This window comes from Numenius arquata, chromosome 3, assembly GCF_964106895.1.
Source record: "Numenius arquata chromosome 3, bNumArq3.hap1.1, whole genome shotgun sequence".
Classification (NCBI taxonomy): domain Eukaryota; kingdom Metazoa; phylum Chordata; class Aves; order Charadriiformes; family Scolopacidae; genus Numenius; species Numenius arquata.
This window is the reverse complement of record NC_133578.1, coordinates 35,493,041-35,505,653: the sequence shown is the minus strand read 5'-3', so window position 1 is coordinate 35,505,653 and position 12,613 is coordinate 35,493,041. Positions and strand designations below refer to the sequence as shown.

General features: G+C 38.0%; 1 protein-coding gene across 1 annotated transcript in view; it reads right to left on the bottom strand.

The window, feature by feature from the left end:
- Window positions 1-12,613, bottom strand: part of COL5A2 (collagen type V alpha 2 chain) — a 108,026-nt gene that overhangs the window by 43,727 nt on the left and 51,686 nt on the right. Inside the window, exons 2-7 of the mRNA XM_074145825.1 lie at window positions 9,841-10,065; window positions 8,295-8,308; window positions 6,962-6,994; window positions 6,280-6,312; window positions 5,564-5,617; window positions 1,523-1,633 (exon numbers count right to left, since the gene is read on the bottom strand). Coding sequence (XP_074001926.1) covers window positions 1,523-1,633; window positions 5,564-5,617; window positions 6,280-6,312; window positions 6,962-6,994; window positions 8,295-8,308; window positions 9,841-10,065 — 470 coding nt within the window. The remainder of the gene's footprint in view (window positions 1-1,522; window positions 1,634-5,563; window positions 5,618-6,279; window positions 6,313-6,961; window positions 6,995-8,294; window positions 8,309-9,840; window positions 10,066-12,613) is intronic.

Genomic DNA, 12,613 nt, shown 5'->3' with positions numbered 1-12,613 from the left:
TTACTGTTCTGGCTCTACCCCCACTTGAATATTAAACAAATGAGAAAATTACCTAAAAAGAGGAAAGCCTCCTGTGAAATTAATTAGATTTCTTTCACCACCTTCAAATTTAAATCACACCTGGAATATTGCACATCGGCAATATTCCTTCATGTCTTGTAAGCCTTTATTTTGTTTTCACTTACTGTGCTTCAAGTTCAGAAGTATCTTAAAGTAAATGGAAACGTAGCTGATTTTATGATTTCAAACTAGAATATTTAAGCATGTTGCCTTTATCCAGCAAAGTTGAAGGCCACTGCTATTCGTGCCAATTCACAGAGACAAATGAGTTAGAGCAGGGAGAACCTTAAGTGCCCTCCTTCTTCAAGCACATAGTTGAAATCAACAGTTTTATTTTGCTTCATTCAGAGTCAGATCCTCACTTGTGGCAGGCCAGAGATTACAGTGGCTGAGAAGGAGCAACAGCACAAATGTCCTTTCAAGTCTTCTAACATTTACAGTTTGTTCTGCATCAGATTGGTCCCCAAACACATTTTTCACAAGGCTGGAGATAGCCTAACTTCAGAGACAGGAATACAAACCAAAAATGTCTTAGATCTCTGGCCACACCTATTATTTCATGTTTTCAGTAGAAAACTATGAAGGATGGTGGTCTAATGCCCATCCTGGTGCTTCTGTGATTGTAAGGGATTCCTCTGTGCTGCAGAGGATTACTTGGGCTGAGTCTGCTGGATTCAGAACTGTTTGGAAAGGTGGTTAAGTCAAGAAATGCTGCTCAAACTTGCAAGCTGTTGGCCTAACATGAATATTTCAGCTTATTGTCAGTATAACTCTATTGTTTTCAGTAACATTGCAGGAACAATGGAGTGAGAAATCAAAACAGATATCTTCCAAACAGCAATGAATGTGTAACTGAATATAGTCGAGACATTCAAATATGTATTTCATTATCAATCACAATTAGTGTTCCATAGGTTTGGTTTTTTTTGGGGGGGGGGGCTCAGAGGCAAAGTCTTGCAGAATACCTTGTCTGCATCTATGGCTGGTTAGCACTGCTTTTCACAAACAATTCCATACTTAATCTCAGTGTTGCTCCGAACAATTCCAGCAAGATGTACACTTAACCACATTTTAATTTCCCTCATTAGTTATTCTGTTATTTATAATTAATCTTACTTTTTCTTTTCTGAATTCCTAATTTGGCACACCAGTTTCCCTTGAGTTTAAGCCAGGTGTAAGTAACGGAACCCTACTGAGGGTTTTAGATTTAGGCACCTTGTCTTTTCTAGATGCTAAAACCCATTGTGAAAGGTGTGTCGCTTCCAAGGTTTCTCATGTTCAACTTACTCCAACTTTTGGCAGAACTTGGACTGCCACTAGCTGCTGTCCCTCATGACTGGGAGACAGGAACTGTGAGCACAAAGTTCCACATTCACTGAAGCAAAGAGAAGTTACTCTTTGTATCATATGGATCTGGCCCAACGCTCACTTCACTTTCTACTAAAGCAAGTGTAAAACTTACCCTGCTAAGTCCATCTGGTCCTGGGTGGGTAGGATGCCCTGGAGGACCAGGGTCACCGGGCTGGCCAGGAATACCAGGTTCACCATCAATCCCTTGAGGACCACGAGGACCCTAGAAGGAAAATCAGAAATGCTAGCAGTGTGCAAAAGTATTCGTTAAAATCACTGTAAGTGGCAAACAACTGCCTCGTTTGTGATAAGTCTTTGTAGTAAGTTTGTCATAACTTTTCTATATTTCTACAGAAAGATCTTCAAACAAAAAACATCCCTCAAGATCTGTTCTTACCTTCAGATCAGATGCACTGGCCAAAATTAGTCACAAGTCCAACACACAAGTAAACTGCAGTAATTTGTCTCAGAGGCTCTTTTAGAAACTCGGGCTTCCTATCATTCCATAGTAGAGTATAGTATTGCTGAAAAACTATTTGGCTTTGCACACAATATAGAATATCACAGATTTACTTCTAAAATACATATAGCTGAGATTAGTGTACATACATACACATGTTAGGAAACTCCAGCGTAAGGCTGGATTTTTACAGCCTTCTGACATCAGGAATGGTTTAGACAGCTCATACTATAGCTGAATTCTCAACGCAGTTACGCTGACAAAAATGTGGAGCAACTCCCTTGGTGTTGATGTTATGTCTAGGTAGTATTTGCAGAAGGCTAGGAGGCCATCCCATTGCTACCATTTTGATCGCCCCACTTTTGATTCCTAAACTGGATTAATCTTATCTTGTGTCAGAACTAAAATTAAATACGGAAGCAGCTAATAAAACATTAGTGGAACAAAAACAATAGTAACAGCGCCAATAAAGATATACTTCAATCATAAAAACAGACTTTAAAGTGCTTGTCACTACTGCTTCTTGCATTAGAATAAAACGTTTGACGATGGCGAGGAAAAATTTTATACTGTATAATGAGTTCTCCTATTTTAAGGATCCTTAAACATAAAACTTTGGAAGCCTGGCTCAGTGAGTCATCTTTATAAACACAATTATAATCAGACAGAGTGCTTGTATTTCCATGAGTTTTCCAGGACTCTGTTTCCTTGCAGTCTGCAACACATGTCAGTGGAATTTATGTCTAATGAGTATGGTTTGAACTGAATTTCACTGAATTTTTAGAGTTGGAAGGGACCATAAAGATCATCTAGTCCAACTCCCAACTAGTATGGTTCGAACTAGTATGGTTCACATGTTAAAGAAAAAGCATTCCCTTGGGAAAGGGCTACACGGGAATAGAATTCACAATAGGATTCCTGGAAACTCCCAGTGAATGAGCTAATCCTCTTAATTCTCAATCTGTCTTTATGGTCTGAAATTCCTATAGGCCTAGCAATCAGGGGAAACCCTTTTTCTTATCAGACAGACACGTACACACCACACACCTACTCGCAGAATGAGTTGTGAATAGATGGTATTCTGAAACAAATGAGAAGATTCATGCACGTTGGATGGAAGCAGAAGGTTCTAGCAGAAAATATTATTTAATATTTCTATTATAAACAGAAGTACACACTGCCAAACCTAAAAGTGCCTACTGTCCAAAGGAGGAAAAGAATTAGTTATTGTCCTTCATTTGTTCTCAAAATAAAAAGAAAACAAAGATAAGCCTTAGAGGAAAAAAAATTGCCTGTAAAGGATTAAGTGAGCTGATATTCAACTACCGATTTTCAATATCCAAACCAAGACACCTTAACAAAATCTGATCTAGAAAAAGGGGTTTTTTTCATTTCTTTTTAGAAAAGGATCTCCTTTTTATTCACCAAATTCAACCTGCTTCAAGAGCAACACTGCAACCCACCCCCCCAAAAAATGTCCCTGAAAAGCATGTTTTGGATTTGTCAGTGGCAACTAACCAGTGATATATAACCAATTTTGGTTTGGTTTTTTTAATAAATAAAATCTTGATTATACTTTTATTTATTTTATATTGTTTATCTATTCATATGCATATGTAAAAAAAAAAAAAGCCCTTTCATTTTCCCTCACCAGCTCGAGGTCAGCGAGGTTTAAAAAAAAAAAAAAAAAGGGAAAAAAAATTCTAATACAGGCCACGAGGTGGCACCGTTTAAACATGCAATTTACTCCTCCTGGCCCACTGCCGCTGCTGTTCAGGAAACTATTACAGGGTTTGCCTGTAATGGAATAGAAGGAAATGCAGATCATGGTACAACGCTCTCAAACTACTATGCGTTTGGACTGCTTCTGCAATTACAATCGAGTGTAAAACCATATTGAAACAATACATATCAATGGTTCTGAGGATGCTCAAGCTTATTTTCTCTCTTCAAAAGTTCATTTGTAAACACCTAAAATTTTATCATGCTTCAAAACTCCCCCTCCTTAGATGCATTTTGCAAATGCAAACATGCTATTCCCTAGCTGTTTCTCCACAGAATTTGAGGGAAAAAATACGCTACTACTCCTGAATTCATTTAACATGCAAAGGTCCTGCTTTTGTAAAAGGCAGAGATCCATAGCAAGTTTGAGTTCCTTTTGCTCACCAGTCAGCAGGATCCCACGTAAAGAAAAAAAAACATCCAAAGAAACAAACAAATGGCTCTAAATGTGCTTAGTGGTTTTGTAGTATCATCAGTCAGTAATGTATTTACCCATATTAATATTATAAAGGATGTCTGTACAAGCTTATCTGCTCTATGAGGTATTTTAAACAAACTTCAAACAACATGCAGAAAGATTTTCATGATATAAACTGCAGGTGTGAGCTAACATTTTTTTTCCACAAGTATAAACAAAAAAATCCTGCACTAGCAGTCACTTTGTATCTAAAAGCAGTGCTTTTTGGTCTCAGACCTACACTCTGACATACACACAGCTCACCAGAACCTTTGCCATAATATTTTTGAAGGAGCTGACTGGTTTCTAATCCTTTGATATTCCTTGAAAGCAGTATCATAACCTGTGTCAAAGGAACTCAATACCCTTGTGGTATTTCTGGTGCTTCTAGCCACAACTCTATAGAGACATACAAGGGATGTATGGCAGAGCATCAGACATTATTTAGCATCTCATTGATAATACTGCACATTAGAAAAGCCTTTCAGACACCTCTATAAACACAGTAAAGGTTCCTCTATACACCACAGGATCTCACAATTACTCCCAGAATTCTTTCAAGCATCTCGATACTTATTCATCAGACAAATGTCTTATGGTGATCTAGAAAGCAGCAGTGGCTTGGCCTCCATCTCAAAGAGGCTACACACTTACTCCACTACTTCAGAAGTGTCATTACTATCTATGGACAACAGGCACTCACTGGAGGAACAGCAGAAAGGAGTCAGTTTTAGGCCTATGCCTAAACTCAGTATTGGCTTGCTCTCTCCTGAGGGATAGGAAAATACCCACATAGAAATTACAATGATACAAATCTTTAAAATCTGCTTTTAACAGCTTCTGATCTTTGACTTAGCTTTTTCAAGAGGAACATGTCATCTTTGGTATTTTCAGCGCTCCCTTTTGGCCTTTCTGTGGTTCTCCACATGCAGACACTGAAATTCTCTTATGAAGTCTTTATTTCCACTGAGCAATCTTGACTATATTATTCACCAGCATACCAACTTATGTAGTCACATATTAACTCCTGCGAACTTCTTGAGCTTTGTCTTTTCTGAAACACTCTGAGCCACACAGGTCACACTGCTTCTGATGCACAGTAGTAACCACCAAAAAGTCAGCAAGTTCTTAAACAAGCAAGCATGATGTTCCAGGTTCGTTCTTTTTTAAAAACAAATTCTGAAGAAAGCTGTACGCTCAGACACCACTTTGGGAAAGTTTGTTGAGAAAGTATGGCTTTTAGTGGAAATACTGCTAAACTTATGTTTTGTTACGTCAAAACATTCAGCTTTCAATCTACTCAGGGAATGGTGAGATATAAATGTGTTTCTGTTTGTTACCTGATTCTTGGAAAATATGAGGAAAGTTCTGGTAACTCTAGAAGACATGGAGACAGTTAAAAGCCATCTAATCATTTTAGGTTAGTCAAGTACTTGCTTTCTGAGATAACTTACAGGTCTTCCCTTTGGTCCTCGTTCTCCTCGTGGTCCTTGTGAGCCTGGAGGTCCCTAAAAGAAAGATTAGAAATATTAAGTACCTTTTAATGTAGCTAATGATTAATAAAGCTCTGAAAATATGAAACACAATGCTCCTTTGAAATTTAATTACAGGGGGTGGGTTTCACATTATCATAAAGAAAACCGTCACCAACTATTCAATATTTCTTCTCAATTGCACATTGCCTGAAGGGAGTAGAACCAGGATGCAGAGATCTACAAAATAGTTTCGTCTCTCACATGCTCCACAAGTTAATTTAGCAAAGGTTTTCTGAATGCTGGAGGCTCTTAATTCAGAGATGTACAGGTTTGAGACATCCTTCTTGTTAGCCCAGAACTGCTCTGTTTAGTGGCAACCTGAGAGCATACTGCATCTCCTTCTACTCCTGCTAGATCCCTGCTAGAAAAGCATTCCCCAGCATCAGCCTCGCACAAAGGTACTCAGACATGCATGTACTACAAGCACACATCCATTCACTTAGGGCATGGGCCGACCTGAGACTAGTAAAAAATCCCATAGGCTAGTCATCTCCTCAAATCCAGCAGCTTTGCGGGCAATACCCACTACGGGCAGGGAAGAGTTCGCCTTCACATCATCCTCACAATACAGAACAGAAATGGCAGCAAGTGGAAAATGCTATCATCAGAGAAATAGAGCGCCAAAAAATACTCACGGCTGGTCCTGGGCGGCCTCGTATTCCTGAAACCTAAAGAAGGCAATAGAAATTAAAGTTACCATATAACATGATGGCATTATTTGTCATGACCAACCTACCAAAAATTAGTTATTGAAAAGTAAATGGCAAAAGAGAAAATTAAAGTACCAGGGAAGTTGTAAGGCTTTTTGGAAAAGAAAAATAAAATAATTATAAATTCTGCTGGTTATCTCTTTCCAGTTTGGAGTCTTTTTATAATCATTATGAACAAAATCTTGGAAGTAACATTGTTATTCTAAAAACGATGAAATAAATAAGTGTATTAAAATGATTAATTTGTCTTCATGCTGAAAAGTGAAAATAAGATAGAAAGTGACAATTTATTTTACCTGTTTTCTCAAACGTCCCTACATTTTCCAAATACGAATTTACCATTACACCTTGGTTTCTCACACCTCCACAAAATTCTAACTATAAAAGTAAAGATTATGACAGATTTAACTCAATAAGATTTCTTCCCAAAATGCCATTGACAGGAATTTCAAATGTTACATACGTGAAACAACATAATGAATTCCATTGCTTTCATTAACAGGCTGTATGTTTTGTTGTATTTCCTTAATTACTGCAATTCTGCTTTAAAGTACTAAAACGTACACTTCTAGGGTGTACTGATAAAAGAAGACAAAAATGGACTTACAGGTGGCACTATTCCAGGTTCTCCTTTTTGTCCCTGTAGGAAAAAGATACAAAAATATCAGATGGCAGAAAACAAGTGAAAGTACAATTAACAGCACCAGTTTCACTGATACCATCCCTGTGACCGTGACAAGTGCTAAGACTTCTCTAAGGATACAACTGAGACTAAATTAAAGCACCTGTGATAGCTAATCCATACTATTTTTAATGACTATGGACACAGATTAAATGAAGGCTATAAACGAACAGACTTTTTCTAACTGCAGAACATACTGGTTGAAAGAGGAATCAAACTCAAAATTACTGTGATATTTAAGTACTAGAAAACATGTACTTCTGTTATTGGGTGATTTGATTCATACAAAATGCAGAGCCCAGAGCAGCATTCAGATTCCACTTCTTCAAAGTACTAAATTAAAATTCCTATCATTAAATCTACGGACATAAAAAACTTGCATGTCCATCTGCAGAATAGGGACAGAATACAAAATGATATCGCATAGCTTCAGAGCGAAGGACACAGCATTTGCCAATTGCCTTTTCTTTGAGCTGCATGTGTCGACAATGATTACATGTTACATGAAATAACTGGGTTTAGACCTATCGGTGGTAACCATTTTATTAAGGAAAAAAAAAAAAAAGGACTTTGTAAAGATAAAAAAATTCCTGTCTTGTTCATCAAGGAATAATAAGCTGGTTACAGTCCATTTATTTCCTTAAACTACCTCTGCACAGAGAGCTACTCGATTTTAGTGAGTGTATATACTTGATCACCTAAAAATTATTTCAATTATATCTTGTAGCTGTTTACTATCTTAGAAGCTCATTTATCAGAATGTATTTTTATTTCTTCTGTAACAATAGATCATTCTGTTGAATTGCATACTATGAGCGATGCTGCCCACAGAACCGTGGCTCTGTGCCAGAACGCGTCATCCCAGTGCTAACTACTGCAGACCGGGCAGCTAAGTCCCAGCAAAAACCAAGCTGAAAGTTTTAATAGTTTGGCTTCTAATGACCTAGTGGTCCCTTCCCTCGTTTTGTGGCACTGCTAGAGATGAAACAACCAAACTACTCGAACTGGAATTCCTTTGATGTAGACAGCAGGGATTTTCAGCCAGGGGATTATCTATATTAAGACCAGGATTTTTGCCTGCATCCCAGCATTTTTTCCACGTGGACTGCAATCTCCCCAGACACTGAGGAAGACCAAGAGGAAAGAACTAAGTGTTTTTAAGAGAGCTTATATTTGATTTCTGTGAAGCGCTCCAAGGAGATGCAACAGATTCTTTTAACAGTTGTAATACATTAAAAAAAAAAATTAAAAATCTTACCTTTCTTCCTCTACCTATTTAAAAAAAAAAAAAAAAAGGAAGAAAAGAGAAAAAAGAGAGGAAATTAATGTTTTTACTCTGAGAGACAGAACACAGTAAGACTTGAGTGAAGGTGTTGCATCTAGAGCCATCCTTGATCCTGGTTGCCCAGAAGATGGTGTATTGCCTACAGGGAGCTGGGTAAGTTCCCAGGCACATGCAGACTCCCTCAATTCAGGTGTGAGGAGTCAAAATGGTTTGCAATGATGTCCCCTGATTCTCAGCCTTTTTCAGCATTGCACAGAGTAAGAAAAAGCATGTCAGGAAAGCACAGTGTCTTGTGGGGAATAGTCAGAAGCTGGCCTAATGATTGACAGTGAAGTCAGAGGAAGTTTTATTACTGACTTCAGTACGAGCAATGTTGATGGATCCACAACATATTACATGATATTTTTCAAAAGACTGAGCTGAGGCATTTTTGACCTTTTCTCGTTTGAAAAGAACCCGCAATATCATATGCCTGATTTCAGAGCCATATAGCCACACTCATATCCAAAAAAATCCTTCAGAGGAGTATGTTATTAATACCTCGAATAACAGTAAGGAATTCTGGAATGTAGCCATACTGCTTTTATATTTGTTGGGTGTACCTTGTTGGCCTTGGCCTAATGCCTCCCAAAACACAGCAGGATGCACCATCTATTTATTAATGCTTGCCACATCTTGTTCCATTGTTCAATTACACAAGTCCGCACTACATGCTCTTTATCACTACTTTATTCTATATTAAGCTAATCAACAGCAGTTATATCTCCTGAAGAAATTGCTTTAATTATTATAAATATAATGTAGTTCAAATAATGCAATACACAGTATTAATGAGAATTAATTGCAAGTTAAGAGATTTTTTTTTAGGAAAATTGAAGGGGGATTGCTTCATCCAAGTCTCTCTAGGAAGAAGAAACGGATTGGAAAAGACATAATGTTTAAGGTATATAACAGAAAGTATGCAAACAGGGAGTTAATAATACTTCATACAATTTTTTTTCTCTTATGTCTCACAAAGGGTTCACACATCTGTTTCCACTTTGGGGAAACACTTTATACTGTTTACATATAATGTTTACATTTATTCACCTGTTGGAGGAGCCTCAAATTGAGTATTTTATTAAAGCATGCACTTATTTTATTATGTTTATGTTTACATAATAAATATTTATCTTCATATGTTTATGATATGTATTTATCTTAATACATTAACCTTTCCATTCCAGATGAACCACAAAAAGAAGCCAGAATTCAACCTCCTTGAAATATCAAGATGGAATTCAGATCAACTTTTTAGCTATAAAGCCACTTGGACTTACATCAGATTCATAGTCAGAAGAAAACCCTTTCCAGACCCAGCTCAGGTGCAACCCAAGATGGAAGAAAACTGCCAAGTATCTACTCTCTTCAGATTTAAACTTTCATCATGGAAATACTATTAGAAATTTCAGTATCATGAGATTCCTAGTTCTTCAGGCTGGGTCTCCTTTCAAAAAAGTGAACTGGAAAGCAATCTTACCAATGGTGGTGTCAAAATCGCGTGTTGTATGGGGACACACAGGACAGCACTCTCCTGGCGGCACCTGTGGGTTCTCACACTCCAGCAGATCTTGACACTGGATTTCATCGCAAAGAATAGCTCCGTTGTCACAGACACAAATTTGGCATGGTGAGGGCTTCCAAATATCTCTGTTCAGGTACATCTGGCCATTCTGAGTGCAGGCTATTTCTTCAATATCTTCTCCTGGGATAGGAGAGAGAACATACAACACATTTTCCAACCGTGAAATCAAAGGAGGAGTAGGTCTGGACAAGGGAAAAGCATATCTGAAGATGAGAAGCAGCATCACATACACGATGAAAACAGTCCACCAGCATAGCTGAAGCTAATATTAAGGATTTTTAAATATTAGTCATCTTAAATGTCTTTCTTATTTTACCACCTTATTTCTTGATCAGAAAGAAGTAAAACAGAGTCATTATGGAGCGCTCAAACCCACCACAGTATCAAATGAACATTGCCTCAGGAGCCCTTAGAAGTCATTCTGCTCAGTGGGGTGCTAACTCTGCGTTGAGGAACTCCTGCTACGTGCCAGCTCTTCTGCACAGGGTGTTACAGATGTCTGACTGGGGAGAAGGACCTGTGAGACTTCTGTATGGAAGGGCATACACTATCTGCTCCCTGCTGCAGGTACCTTACACAGCCAGACTTACAACAGTGTTGACCAGACATGGCAGTGTTTGTTGAAAAGAAAAATAACTCATTTATTGGGATCTTGATGTAAGATAATGCCAAAGAAGACAATCAAATCTTTCAAACAGGACAGTCACTGTTCAGTGGCAACAGCAGTCTCCATTGCTGTTGGGGTACTTGCAGCAGGATCTCCAGCTGAGTGAAGAGAGGCTCCTCAAACTACTTATTTTTATAATCCAGCTGGTCATGGTCCTACATGATTACCCCAGCACATGCATAAATTATTGCCATGAATATATATTAACTACATACAAAATACCTCCTAAATATTTTAAGTATATATGAAAGACTGTCCAATGTGGCCATTTATATAAAAACTTCATTGACTGACTATATGCATATGTTCTATGTACATATTCACACATTTGTATGGTGGTCATTCAATTTTATTGAAGTTGCATATGTCATTTTTCACCTAATACACTCCATTTACAGAAGGTTTACTTTCTTAATACTATTACTTTTCTTTCTTTTCCTTGAATTCTCATTTAGAATTAATTTCTTACTAATTATTTAGAAATCCATTCAATATAGTTTTTGTTCTCTCCTCTCCAACCAACCTACTGCCACCAAGGCAGAATAACTTCTCTGGGTTGAATTTATAACTTAGAAATTTTAAAAATTTCCTCATTTGATTATCAGCAGCATTTGAGGAGACATAGCCATCTGTTTAGGTGCTGTTCTATCCATACTTAAGTCTATGCCTTTGTTTTCTTCCTACTCTGTAGGCAAATACTCCAACTATCTGGATTATTTTTTTAATCATGAGGTGAGTATATCTCAGTATCTCTGCCGAAAAATAAAACATGTCTGACAAAGAATTCAAAAATTAGGTAAAGCAGAAACTTTTATTGGGTATTCAACATTTTACAGAATGCCCTATCAGCAAAAAAAAGATTTTTTCACTTTGGCCCAATAAACATTTCATCCTCTAAAGGAACACAAGCACCCGCAAAAGCAATAAACCAGGCTGTCCCTACGCAATGGCTCACAAACTTGCAAACCAAGAACTGCAGTGCCAGGACACCCTCCTCTGAGTCACACACAGCAAAGCTGTCACACAGAGTCCAAAACTATTCTCTTGACTCCTGGGATGCTGTGGAGAGGACTAATCTTACCTGGGTGGGAGCTCCATCTGACTACAGAAACCTTCCCACCAAAATATCCTTGAAACTGGACAATCCAGGTAAAACCGTTATCTGAAAATTCCCAAACAGCCCTAATTTCTAACTGATACATATATATGACACATGCCACTCACAACCATTATTTTTTAAGAAAACCTGTTATTAGATAAAAATTAACAGCTCTAAGCACAAGGACAGTTTCACTGTTCTATGCATTTCTGCCCTAATTTAAACCAGCTGTAAACAGAAAAACACAAAGTAATAAATACGAACAGATTTGGAATTTCAGCTTTAATTCAAGTCCAGTTACTCCATCAATGTCAAAGCTTGGAGAAATGGAGCAGATGTGTCATTAACTGTTGCCTGCCATCCCTAGCTTCTACAGCTTTCTAACAGAAACTGAAATCCAAATTTATACCAGGTGAACTCCTCTCTTCAAACAGTTTATCACATCCACTGACAAAATGACTCAAAGGGGTGCTGCAGAAGCTCAGGAGGAAATGTTTTCAGTGTGAAGTAAAGACATCAACCAAGTGTGCTGTACAGTCCATTTATGACACTGTGAGAATCATTTTCCAAACTGCAGATCGTATTTTGGAAAGCACTCTTCTCGCTTCTCCCTTGTGTGCATGACATAACGCGCTGTCTGACATATTTAGCCTTTTCCCCCCAGATGTCTGGCATATGGTCTATGTCTTCCTTAATGTAACACCCGCAGAACTCATCGTGCTGTTCAGAAGAGCAGCAGTTTGCATAAATGAAATTTCTAAGTTACTGAGTCCAAAGTCAGCATTCTGTCATGACTTCAAATGAACCACATAGCAACTGCTTTGGCAAATCAGAGCTGAGCCAGATGGTGACTAGCTTCTGCCTGGGCCCTGCTCAGCGGCTGAGAAAGAGGTAGAGAAAGG